This window comes from Leopardus geoffroyi, chromosome B2 (assembly GCF_018350155.1).
Source record: "Leopardus geoffroyi isolate Oge1 chromosome B2, O.geoffroyi_Oge1_pat1.0, whole genome shotgun sequence".
Lineage (NCBI taxonomy): Eukaryota > Metazoa > Chordata > Mammalia > Carnivora > Felidae > Leopardus > Leopardus geoffroyi.
In genome coordinates this window covers 50,315,254-50,328,084 of record NC_059332.1, presented here as the reverse complement: position 1 = coordinate 50,328,084, position 12,831 = coordinate 50,315,254, and the positions used below count along the sequence as shown (strand labels likewise).

Below are 12,831 nucleotides of genomic sequence, written 5' to 3'. Positions count from 1 at the left end.
TCTGGGGAGCCTTCAACCACACCCACAGTTGGGCCAGCGCTACCCAGATATTATAAGCTGGGATATTACAGCTGGGATATTACAAATGTCCCTGATTTTTGTGGACAAGGAAACTGAGGCTTGGGTGTAAGGTTACACCTAGCAAATGGCCAAGGCAGCATTTGAACCCAGGTTGTTGATCCTTAAAGTCCAAGCTTTGAATCCCCACATTTTGTCATCTCTTCTCTGCAGGCTGAATTGCCAGGGTACTGATTTGGTTATTAATAACCAGGTGACAACCATAGATTTTTCACAACACAAGATTTTATTTAAAGGCAGCTTTCGAAATAAACAAGCCAGCAGTGGGGGGCATTATGTCTTGTCCCGTGTCCCACAACACACTGGATGTGAAATTAACAGCTGGAGTTCTCTGTTTCTGAAGCTCAGGTGTAGACTTTTGGGGCTGCTGTCCAGTGTGCTGTTAGCCTGTGCGCTGGGGGGGAACCCCAGCTAGGTCTGAAGCTTCTTGAAGTCCGTGTCCTCATTTCCTGTTAGTTTCTGCAATCCAAAACGCCGGGTACCTAGAATGAACTTAATACATACTTGAATGAATGGCAGGCAGATTTGTACAGCCCTCGGCTGCCAAGCACAGCTTGTTTCGTTCCATCCTCAGTGGGTCCAAGTCTAGATACCGTGCAGGGCCCCACACTGCTTTGTTGGGTTTTAGTGCAGGTATTGGGAGGCTTGTCATTGAAGGTAAACGGGGAAACAAACAGTGCAAACTCCTCATTAGGTGAAACCCTTCATTGGACAGGTCTGTGGGTCCGAGATGCAAAAGGGGTGGGCCCTGGGGGCTGGTAGCAGGATCCACTTGTTTCTTTTGATGTGACCAAGAAACTAAATTGGAACATTTTCCCTTTATTTTACAGGTCACCGCCAAGACTGCCTTCCTATTTATTTTACCTCAGTATAACGTTAGCGTGCCTACAGCAGGTAAGGAAAGCACTAGTCTCTGTGTCTCTGGCCCTGTTAACTCTGAAGGACTTGGACTTTTCAGATATTGAAGCTCAGCATCCACCATGGTAGGACCGTTAAGATGCAGTTGCAGACCACGCACAGCCCTCGGCCTGTGGCTCTGCAATCTTGGGGTTCTCAGGTCCCCCACCACCAGGAAGCAGGCATTGCACCTCCCTTTCAGTTGCAAAGCCCTGGGTGTCCTCTCGGTGAAGAAAGGGGAAATTTTTGTTTACTGAACCTACTTCTTTCTTCAGTAATACAGAGGTGAATTGACTTGACTTTAAGGTGAGATTCTCTTCTTTGCCTAGCTGAAGGACTCTGGGGGCAAATCCCTTAACCCATGGCATACAGAGGATATAGTTTCTGTAGCCAGACTCTGGGGAAATCACGCTTTGGGGGCAGCCAAATCAATTCCTTCACCTGAGGATCAAAGTGAGAGACACTAGCAGGAGAGCAGGAAAACCCAATGCTGGTGAAGGAAGAGATAGGAAACACCATGGCCAGCAGACACGGTAAACGCTCGCTGGTCCCAAGGCACACCCCAGCCCTGGTGGGCACACTGGATTGTCTTGCTCAGTGCCACGTGGTCCAAGGTCAGGTTCCACCTTCTCTACTCCTGTCCCTCCCGCTTTTTTTTTTTTTTAATTGAAGTATAGTTGAGACACCATGTTACACTACCTACTCTTGTCTCTTGAAAATCCTAATAACTAACACACTGCTAGATCCAGTGGTACTTACCATTTACTAATTTAAATTTTTTAGCTTTTTTTCTGTTTTTAAAAACGTTGTGCTAAATTTAACATAACATACAATTTACCATCTTAACTCTGTTTAAGTGTACAGTTCAGGGGCACTAAGCACATTCACACTGTTGTGCAACCATCACCACCACCCATCTTGCAAAACTGAAACTCTGTACCCATTAAACAGTAACTCCACACTCCACCCCCCACCCCTTCCCTCCAACCCCTGGCAACTCCCATGCTACTTCCTGTCTCTATGAAGTTGACTCTTCTAGGTACCTTATGTAGGTGGAATCATATAGTTTTTGTCTTTTTGTGACTGGTTAAAATTCCTTGTATGGAAACATATTTCAAAATGACTCCCAGAGGAAATTTATAAAATGCAGATAAACACAGGAAGGTAAAAATCACCTGACACCACCACCTACCCAACCACTACAGTTAAGGAATATTGATTCTTAACCCAATTTTTTGCTTTCAGCATATGATGAACCTTTTTTCCAAGCCATTAATTAATTATGATTCTATTCGATAAGATATTTTGAAAAGCTGCAGAGACTTTCTCCTTCCTTCCTTCCTTCCTTCCTTCCTTTCTTTCTTTCTTTCTTTCTTTCTTTCTTTCTTTCTTTCTTTCTTTCTTTCTTTCTTTTTCTTTTCTTTTGAGAGGGAGTGTGAGTGGGGGGCTCAGTGTGGAAAGCAACACAGGGCTCGATCCCATGACCCTGGGATCATGACCTGAGCCAAAATCAAAAGTCAGACGCTCAATCAACTGAGCCCCACCTAGGCGCCCTTGCAGATTATTCTTAGTAGGGATTACCACAAATTATCCATTCAACCCCGTATGATTGAATATTTAAGCTTCCAGTTTCTGTTGTAAACAGAGCTACAGTAAACATTCTTGGGACTAAATTTTTACATGCATTTGTGATTATTTTCTCAGGATGAATTCCTATTACTGGAATTTCTGGGTCAAGTGCTATGTACATTTTAAAGGCTGTATGTTGTGTATTTGCATTGCCAAAATGCCCTCGGTCATCTAATTCTAATGACCCATAAGGGCTATTTTTTTTTTTTTTTCCAAATATAAAATGGACAGCCTTTTTCTTTTTTGTTAAGGTCAGAATGCCAATTTATTAATTTATAAAGAGAGATCCAGCTATCAAATGTTGCGTTGGTATTTTCATCACATTTTTCCCTGAAGTCCATTTATATGGGCTGCCAGATCACAACCCAACACTGCTTTATTAATTTACCATGAGAAAGTATTGTCCTGGGGACTACAACAGCTGATGTGCATGTGACCAGGGTATGCTTTTATTATAGAAAAGACCTCGGAGATACTGCGGGTTCAGTTCCAGACCACTGTCATAAAATGAGTATCGCAATAAAGCAAATCAGATGAATTTTTTGGTTTCCTGGTGCATATAATCGTTGTGTTTCCACTATACTGCAGCCTGTTAAGTGTGCAGTAGTATTATGTCTAAAAAGCAGCGTACCTACCTTAAGTAAAAAATAGTGTATTGCTACAAAATGCTAACCATCATCTGAGCTTTCAGCGACTTGCAATCACTGATCATGGATGACAGTAGCAAACATAATAATGAAAACCTTTGAAGTATTTTGAGAATTGCCAAAATGTGACACACAAACCAGTGAGCAAATGCTGTTGGAAAAATGGCGCCAGTTCACTTGCTGGACCCAGGACTTCCATAAGCCTTCAATTTGTGAAAAATGCAGTGTCTGCAAAGTGCAATAAAATGAGATATGCCTGTGTTTATAAAGCTAGAGCATGATCAGAGGGTTGATTTTTGAGTTTGAAACTTTCCCAGAGAAATTAGCAGACAAGGGATATCCTAAAAGAATCCATCTCCAGCTGGGATGAGAAAGTAGACTGCATGCTCCAGGGCTGAACTTGGAGCCTCTGAGCATACAGAACTTCCCGGCAGGATTTGGAAGTATGCCGCTATTGATCATAGCATGCTCTCATTCATTTGTTTTAAATAATTAATTAATTGATCAATCCCCACAAATGTTTGTGTGCCTCCTGAGCTCCAAGCCCTGGGTGTTAAGGAGTTTCTAAAACATGTCTGATTTCTTTCTTTCTTTTAAGAAATGGCTATTTTAAATTTTTATTAAGAAACAGTCTGGGAGGGGTACGACTTCTTTATAGATGAACATAGAGGTAAGAATTACATCTGAGTTCTTAGAAACTATGAACAAGCAAGAAGAGAGTGAAGTGAAATAAAGGTTGTAGTTTTTACTTTTATTTTTAATTTTTCAATTTTTTTATTTGAGTATAGTTGACACAATGTTACATTAGTTTCAGGTGTACAACTTTGTGATTCCACAAGTTTATATATTATGCTATGCCCATCATAAGTGTAGCTATCATCTATCACCGTACAACGTTATTACAGTACCATTGACTGACTGTATTTTCTGTGCTGTACCTTTTACTCCTGTGACTTATTCATTAAATAACTGGAAGCCTTTATCTCCCACTTCCCTTCACCCATTCTGCCCATACTCTTCCCTTCTCCACTCTGGTGACCATCATATGAAATTTGTCTCTCTCTGACTTATTTCACTTTGCATAGTACCCTCTAGGTCCGTCCTTATTGTCATAAATGGCAAGATCTCATCCTTTTTAAAAAAAAACAAAAGTTTATTTTGAGAGAGAGTGAGCAGCACAAGCAGGGAAGTGGCAGAGAGAGAGGAAGAGAGAGAATCCCAAGCAGCCTCCATGCTCAGTGCGGAGCCTGATGCGAGGCTTGATCCCACAACTGTGAGATCATGACCCGAGCCAACATCAAGAGTTGGACACTCGACTGACTTAGCCACCCAGGCACCCCTGAGATCTCATCCTTTTTTTTTTTTTTTTTTTATGGCTGTGTAATATTCTGTTCTCTCTGTATATCGGTTATATACATATACATATGTTTATATATGACATCTTCCTTGTCTGTTCATCTATTGATGACCACTTTGGTTGCTCCCATGTTTTGGCTATTGTACATAATGCTGTAATAAACATAGGGATGCATATATCTTTTTGAATGAGTGTTTTCACTTTCTTTGGGCAAATATCGAGTAGAATTATTTGACCATATAGTATTTCTATTTTTAATTTTTTGAGGAACCTCCATGCTGTTTTCCACAGTGGTTGCATCAATTTACATTCCCACCAATAAGGCACAAGTGTTCCCTTATTCACCATATTCTCACCAACACTTGTTATTGTTTTGTTGGGTTCTAGCCATTCTGACAAGTGTGAGGTATTCTCTCATTGTTTTGATTTGCATTTCTCTGATAATTAGTGATGTTGACCTACTTTTTACATGTCTGGTGTGCATCTGTCTATATTCTTTGGAAACATGTCTGTTCAGGTTCTCTACCGATTTTTAATTGGATTATTTGTTTTTTTGGCATGGAGGTGTAGGAGTTCTTTATATATTTTGGATATTAATCCCTTACAAGATTTATTACTCGCAAATACCTTTCCCCATTCTGTAGGTTGCCTTTTCATTTTGTTGACTGTTTCCTTTGGTGTGCAGAAGCTTTTTATTTTGGTATAGTCCCAATAGTTTGCTTTTGCTTTTGTTTGCCTTGCCTTAGGAGACATATCTAGAAAAATACTGCTATAGCTGATGGCGGAGAAATTACTGCCTGTGTTCTCTTCTAGGATTTTTATGGCTTTGGGTGTCACCTTTAAGTCTTTAATCCATTTTAAGTTTATTTTTGTGTGTGGTGTAAGAAAGTGGTCTAATTTCATTCTTTTGCATGTAGCTGTCCAGTTTTCCCAGCACCATTTATTGAAGAGACTGTCTTTCCCCCAATTGTATATTCTTGCCTCCTTTGTCATAGATGAATTGGCCATGTAAGTGTGGGTTTATTTCTGGGTTCTCTATTCTGTTCCATTGATCTTTGTGTCTATTTTTGTGCACAAAACATGTCTGATTTCTGACTCATGGAGCTCACCATTTATTAGGGAGGGATAGATAATAAACAAGTAAACAATAAAAAATTATGGTTGTGGTAGGGGTGGTGAAGGGAATAGACAGGCTTATGTGATAAAGAAAAATGAAAAGGTAAGGACAGAAGATGCTGCTGAGAAGCTGATGTTAGAGCCGCGTATGTGTGGCCAGTTGTGTTGGGACACAGGGAGAGGGTCCAGGCAGAAGAAAGAGCATTCCATGCATAGGGATTAGCATGTGCAGAGGCCTCAAGTGAGAAACAAATATCTTGGCCCATTCTGGTGACTGAGCGAAGGCCAGTGTGGCAGGAGCCAGCTGGGTTTGGCATTTTTTTTGGGTGCGGTTATTGAATTCTGCTCCTGGCCTGCCCCTCCGGGCCACAACGAGGCCTGGGTAAAGGTGAAGGTCCATTAGAATCCATTCTGAATTGAGGAGGTTTCAGTTACTTTGGAAAGAGAGGATAAAGTATTGTTAAATAGCGTATCTTTTGTTTAAATCTTTCCATTTGGGGTTATACGAAATATGACAAGCAAATAATCAAGAGAGGCAATGAAATCAGAATAGCCTGCTTAATTTTGCATTGGCCTCCTTAGTCACCAGCTCGGTGTGGTCATGTTTGGTTTGTAAGTACAGGAGGAAAGCAGACTTCTCATGGGAAAACAGCAGTTCACAATAACGGGTCTGTTGAGGTTGCAAGTTTTAGAACCCTCCTCCCAAATGTCTTTAAGACTGAGGGTGCTTGGGAACGTATCCTTTTTGTGCAACCTGGGTAAGGGTTTCTTATTTCTAAGGTTTCTTCTTTAAATCGTGTGTAACTTGCTCAATTCGACATTTAAGTTTGAATTTTAGTAGGGCAGTGGCTGTGTTCACACAAAGCAGCCTACTATTTCTGAATCCCAGTGTCTTCCCTCGGCTGAAGTTTTCAAGTTTGACAGAAAATAGCTAATGGTAATGTTGATGGGTTTCTCGTCTCTGTCCTCTCTTCCCTTCCTCCCAGCTGCCAGCATCTGCTCATGGGGCTGAGGTCACAAAAGTGCCACAAACTGAGTGGCTTAACAACAGAAATTTATTGTCTCACAGTTCTGGAGGCAAGAAGTCCAAGATCAAGGCATCAGGAGGGCCACGCTCCCTCTGCAGGCTCTGGGGCAAGGTCTGCTCCAGCCCTCGGTCCTGAAGCTCGTGGCATCAGAACGCCAGTCTTCATATGGCATTTGCTCTGCGTGCATGTCAGTCTCTGCATCCGCATTTCCCCCTTTTATAAGGACATCAGTCATATTAGATTAAGGGCATTCTACTCCACTATGACCTCATCTTAACTAATTGCAGCTGCTACTGATTCTATTTCCAAATAAGGTCACATTCTGAAGTGCTGGGGTTAGGACTTCCAACATAGGAGTTTGCGGGGATGCAATTCAACTAATAATACCAGCCCTCCATATATGATTTTGTCACATTGTAATGAGCTGGTTGAGAAGATTAAGCCGTGTTCGGAGAGATGAACTAAAGAGGAGATGGGCATTCTTGTTGCCGTAGTAAGTTGTGCATCCTGGTGAAACGCCTGCTATGCTGGCTTCCTTGTGTTTTTCTTTAACGTCGACAGCAGTGAAGCAGAGAGTGCCCCTTGTTACCAAATCCCTACTGTCCTTATTCCCATTTTGCTACCCTGTTAGGGTTGCCAGACTTAGCAAACAAAAATCCAGGACCGCCAGTTAAATTTGAGTTTCAGATAAACAGTGAATACTTTCTTTTTCAGTATGAGTATATCCCAGATTGTGTATGGGACATAATTATACTAGAAAATTATTCTTTATCTGTCTGAAATTTAAGTTGAACTGGACGTCTTGTATTTTATCTGGCAACTACGTGCCGGTGCCACGTGGCAAGGAAGAAGATGTCTGGTTTCTGGTCGTACCATTAGACACTGAGTCTTCTTTCTCATTAAAATACCACAGAGCGTAACGTTGTGGCCAGAAATATACAGAACATAAAGGCTCAGGAAAAGATGTTTGATTCTTTACGCAGACCCAAGGCCTGCTGGCTTTCCGTCTGATCTAGAACAGGTGGCCCCAAATGGGCTGAGCATTTACAAGGTTGTTTTGGGTTTTGCCACTAATTTGCTGAATGACCCAAGGCCTGCTGGCTTTCTGTCTGATCTAGAACAGGTGACCCCAAATGGGCTGAGCATTTATAAGGTTGTCTTGGGTTGTGCCACTGAACTGCTGAATTATCTTGGGCGGATCACATTTGTAACATTTGTTGTCTCCATCCTTGATCTGCAAAATTGAGAGCTATGGTCATGCTCTCAATCTCAAGTGTTTCCTGAATACAGGAAGCCCTGAGAGTCCTCTTAAGTGCTTGCCACTCAAATGATCCACGGACCCACACCGTTCACATCACTTGAGAACTTGTTAGACGTGCAGGCTCCCCGGGCCCTGCCACACACCTGCATCAGATCTTGCTTTTTAAGGAGATCCACAGGTGATTCCTGTGAAGACTAAAAGCGCTGTTCTAAGTGCCCTGCGTAAAAAGCACCAGGCAGACTTTCAAACGACCCTTTGCTTCCAACCTCGAAGGTAAGACAGGGAAACTTGCTAAATCCTGTGAATCATTTGCATTTTTCTGTTCTCTTCCAATTTTGTTTTTTCTAGAACTCTTCGGTCTGAGGAGTGGAGGGGGGTGAAGAGTATCATGGGCTGGATTTGGTTTCAAGCTGGGCTGTAGCTCCCTGAGAAGTCATGGCCACGTTTGGGGCGCCCCCTGCGTGGGCAGGGGTCGTGGTAGCTCTGACGTTCCTGAGCCTGTTGCTGTGCCCCTAGGACTAAATCGCCGAGGGTGAGGGCTTCTTTGAGAGAAAGGTTTGTTTTGTGGTCCTCAAAGGTGACAAGGACACATCCCTGGCTTTCTTGTCCTAGCTGCTTTATTGCCACCAGTTGCTGTGCAGCATTTTGCAGGGAGAGATGCAAAGGCCAGGGACCTCCCATAAGATCGCCTGACCGTGTTCTCCTAACCCCTGGTGGGATGAGACACTCTGCCCCATCAAAACCACCTCAGACAGATGGTTTGCAAGCTTCATTCAGCTGAAGGCCTTTGTCCAGGGCTCGGAGTGGGGTTTGTTCCCTGGGCTGCCTGGCAGGAATTAGTCTTGTCTTCTGCTTGTTCCATGGACTTGAAACTGGCATCACATATCAGACTGAGTGCCTCTTTGTAAGATAATCTTGTGGGGGACAAAAGGGAAGAGATGGGTGGGAAGCAGTGGCTCTGGGCAGAGAAAGCTGCCCAGCGTAGCTGGAGGGTACTGGAGGCTCGCCTGGCCTGGCCCCATCCTTTTCCTGCTGAGGCACACAGACATTCCCAGGGACACACCAAGGCTGGGCTGCTCACACCCCATGCAGCACTGAGGCCCAGACAAGCCAGAGGAAGGCTGGGTTTACCAAATGGGGCAGCGGAGAGAGGGCAAACCCAACCAGGGAGGCAGAGACCTAGCTCTGTCCTGGCCCCATGGTCCAAGCAGCTGCCAAGGTTCCCTTTGGCCCTGAGGTCTTGTCTGTATGAATAAGAGAAAATAAACCACAGCCCCCAGTGTCCCTGGCCTTATTGGTCAGCCATCTGAAAGACAGTGAGGGGCCTCTGACCCAGGACTGATAGCCAGCCCGGAACCTGTTTTTTGTTTTTTGTTTTTGTTTTTTTTTTCCCCAGTGAACTGAAACATGTTAAACTTGCTGCCTCACTCCGTTTGGTCTGTTCAAACAGAATAGCATAGAAGGTGGCCTCTAAACAAGAGAAACTTATTTCTCCCAGGTCTGGAGCCTAGAAGCCTGAGATCTGAGTGCCAGCATGTTTGGGTGAGGGCCCTCTTCCAGTCACAAACGTCTTGTTGTGTCCTGATAGGGGGTGGGGGGCAGGGAGCTATGTTTGTTCCCTTCTAAGGCCCCAGTCCCATACATGAAGGCTTCACCTCATTCCCTAATAATAAGCGACTCCCAAAGGCCCCCACCTGTAACATCTTCACCTTGGCGTTAGGACCCCAACATGTGAATTTGGGGCTGACCCATTCAGAACAGGACAGGTATTATCTCAGCATAACAGTTGTGTAGAAAAGTGGACACACCGTAAGTGGTCAGCTCAGTGAATTTTCACAAAGTGAAAACAGCATCTCAGAGGTGACCCCTTTCCAGCCTAGACTTGATTTTCTCCAATTCCCTGCCACAGCCCAGAGGATTCCTCCCCTTCCGGGTACGGTTCCAGAGGTTTAAGTAAGTGGAGCCCGAGTTGCTGTGGCTAATTGTTCACCAGCCGGCAGCCTGGCAATGGCGTCTTTGACCTGCAGCCTCCCACTGTCATTTCTCCCATCCTCCTAGCTTCTTCTCGTGAGTTGTCTTGTTCTTTCCCTTCCCTCCAACACACCCTCTGATCCAGACCCTGCCCCGCGTTTTCACTTCTGCACATTTCCTGGCCTTCCCAATCAAATCCCTCCTTCTGTCTAGCTAGGATAATTGTTTTCTTATTCAGTTCTTACTGAAATAATTTTTGTTCCTAACTGAACAATGAACTTGTTAACGTTGTTATTTTTTACCCAGAGGGAGAAAAAAGCAGTGATTTTAGATTTTTCTTTTTTCTTTCTCTTTTTTTTTTTTTTGCATGGGATCCTTGTGGAGTTATTTTTCCTTTATGGCTCTCAATGAAGTTTTCTCTTGAAGTTCATGCTTTCCCTCCCTGTAGGCATTCTCCACGTGCTGCATTGTTGTCTGCCCAGGTGAGTTGTGTATAGAAGCCTCGTGTGTGTAAACTGCTGAGTGTGTGCTTGGCACCTAGGACTTACTATTTTATTTCTTTCCTGAAGGCCCGGGGAGGGTTATAGCTTTATTAAAAAAAAAAAAAATGATACATCAAGAAAACGAGTCACAAGTTAGGCCCTTTATTTCCAAATTCTCTTTAATGCTTCTCTCATTTTTGCTGCATCTTTTTACATCATGAAAGTATCCTTTCCTTATCTATCTTACTAGAAAATTGTTGAAAATCTATCTCAAGCCATACAAGATGGGGATAAAATGGTAACCTTGAAGATCCTCGGGCAGATCTTTAATTTTGTGGGCAGGGGCGGGGTTGGGGTCTATGTGAGGAAGGATTGTATAAGGGTATGTATTTCTCTAGTGCTGCCATGGCAAAATACTACAGACCAAGTGGCTTAAGGAACAGAAATTTATTGTCTCACAGCTCCGGAGGCTAGAAGTTCCAAAATCAAAGTGTCAGCAGGTTGACTTGCTTGAGGGCTCTGAGCCACGATCTGTTCCAGGCCTCTGTCCTTGGCATGTAGACGGCCATCCTCTTTGCGTGTGTCTCTGTGTCCAGATCTCCCCCCCGCCCCTTTTTTTTAAGATTTTTTTTTTTTTAACGTTTATTTATTTTTGAGAGTGAGACAAAGTGCACAAGCAGGGGAGGGGCGGAGAGAGAGGGAGATAAAGGACCAAAGTAGGGTTTGTGCTGATGGCAGAGAGCCCAGTGCAGGGCTCAAACTTGTGAATTGCGAGATCATGACCTGAGCTGAAGTTGGATGCTTAACCAACTGAGCCACCCAGGTGCCTCCGGATTTCCCCTTTTTGTAAGGACACCAGTCACATTGGATTAGGGTACACCCTAACGTTCTCATTTTAACTTCATGACCTCTGTAAAGACCCCGTGTCCCAATGAGGTCACATTGTGAGGTGGTAAGGGTTAGGACTTCAGCATAATCATTTTTGGCAGGAGGGTGAGGGGAGCCACATTTTGGCCCATACCAGCTGAGTGCATGTGAGAACCATGGTGATGCTTATAGTTTGAGAGGTCAGCGGCGGTGTGGCCTGGCGGCCTGGCCACACAGGGTGAGAGTGGAGATCAGAATGTTGCCCTGTGAGGCATGGGCCCCATGCCTGTCCTCAACCCCACTCTTCCCCTGGCACCTCGGCGTGCCATTGTTTATATTAGCATGGCCTTCGGGGAGTCAGAAAGCAAGGAGGCCTCGGAATAAATGATGGGCCTCAGCCCCTGTCATTGGCAGCATGTTTGGGGTCTTAGCCCACTCCTAACTAACTCCCACCTCTTAACCTCAGCTACCCTGTCTGTAAAGTGGGCATAATACTCAGGATTCCTGGGAGAGGTGAATGATGCCGCTTACAAGATGTGTTCACTACAGTGCCAGGCACAGAGCACATGCTCAATAAGTGGCTTATGGTTGTTGTTTGTATTCCTTATCCTAAATAAGCACCCTGATGGGAGTACTTTGTATGTGGTACATGGTGACAGTTATGTTCTTTTAGCTTCTGGTTCTGATAGAAGTGGTCAGAATGATCTCCTCTTTTGGTGTAGTACTTTATAAGTCAGTTATCTACTTGATCCTTAGAGCTTTGTGAGAAGAGGTAGGTGGCATTATCCTCATTGTCCCAAAGGAGTAACTGAGGGCAGAGAGACCCTGGATCACGCCCACCCTGGTGGGCGAGTGGCAGCATTAGAAATGAGCTTCAGGTCTTTTCATGCTTTGTCTGGGTCCCTGTGGTTAAAAAAAAAAAAAAAAAAGGGTGGGGGGAGAGACAGCGAGGTGGGAAAAATGGATACTTTTTAATTTTATTTGTACAAAGTGGAAGAATTATTTTTTGAGTAGGAAATACGCTCACATGTCCAAAAATTCAGTCTTGTTCTCACCCTGAACTCTCTTCCTTTGACACTCGCATCCCCTGTGGATAATCCCTGTTGTTTCCTGTGTGCCCTTCCTGGATTTATCCCCCGCCTTCCACTGTTGCTTTATGCAGACACAAATACGCATATTTCTTTTCTTCTCTTTCTTATGTAATTGGTAGAATACTGTACTGTTCTGAGCCTAAGTTTTTTCCCCACTAAGTAATGTATGCTGGATATCCTTTTATGTCAATGGGTAGAGAGCTTCATCATTTTCGTCACAAACTTTATTGAGGTATAGCACCTGCAGTGACACATACGTGTTCTTGAGGGTACGGCACGGTGACTTTGTACATAGATGTGCACCCACGCCACAGAGCAGGACACAGAGAGGATACAGCACTCCCAGCCATTACCCCCTCCCAAAGCAACCATGGGTTTGCTTTCTAAATCTCCTGATTGATTTTCCC

General features: G+C 44.0%; 1 protein-coding gene across 2 annotated transcripts in view; it reads left to right on the top strand.

Annotated features, from left to right (window-relative positions):
• The window catches only part of TRAM2 (translocation associated membrane protein 2), an 83,801-nt gene that overhangs the window by 42,214 nt on the left and 28,756 nt on the right, over window positions 1-12,831 (top strand). For both annotated transcript variants that reach the window (XM_045498526.1, XM_045498527.1), the window contains exon 2: window positions 909-972. In XM_045498526.1, coding sequence (XP_045354482.1) covers window positions 909-972 — 64 coding nt within the window. The remainder of the gene's footprint in view (window positions 1-908; window positions 973-12,831) is intronic.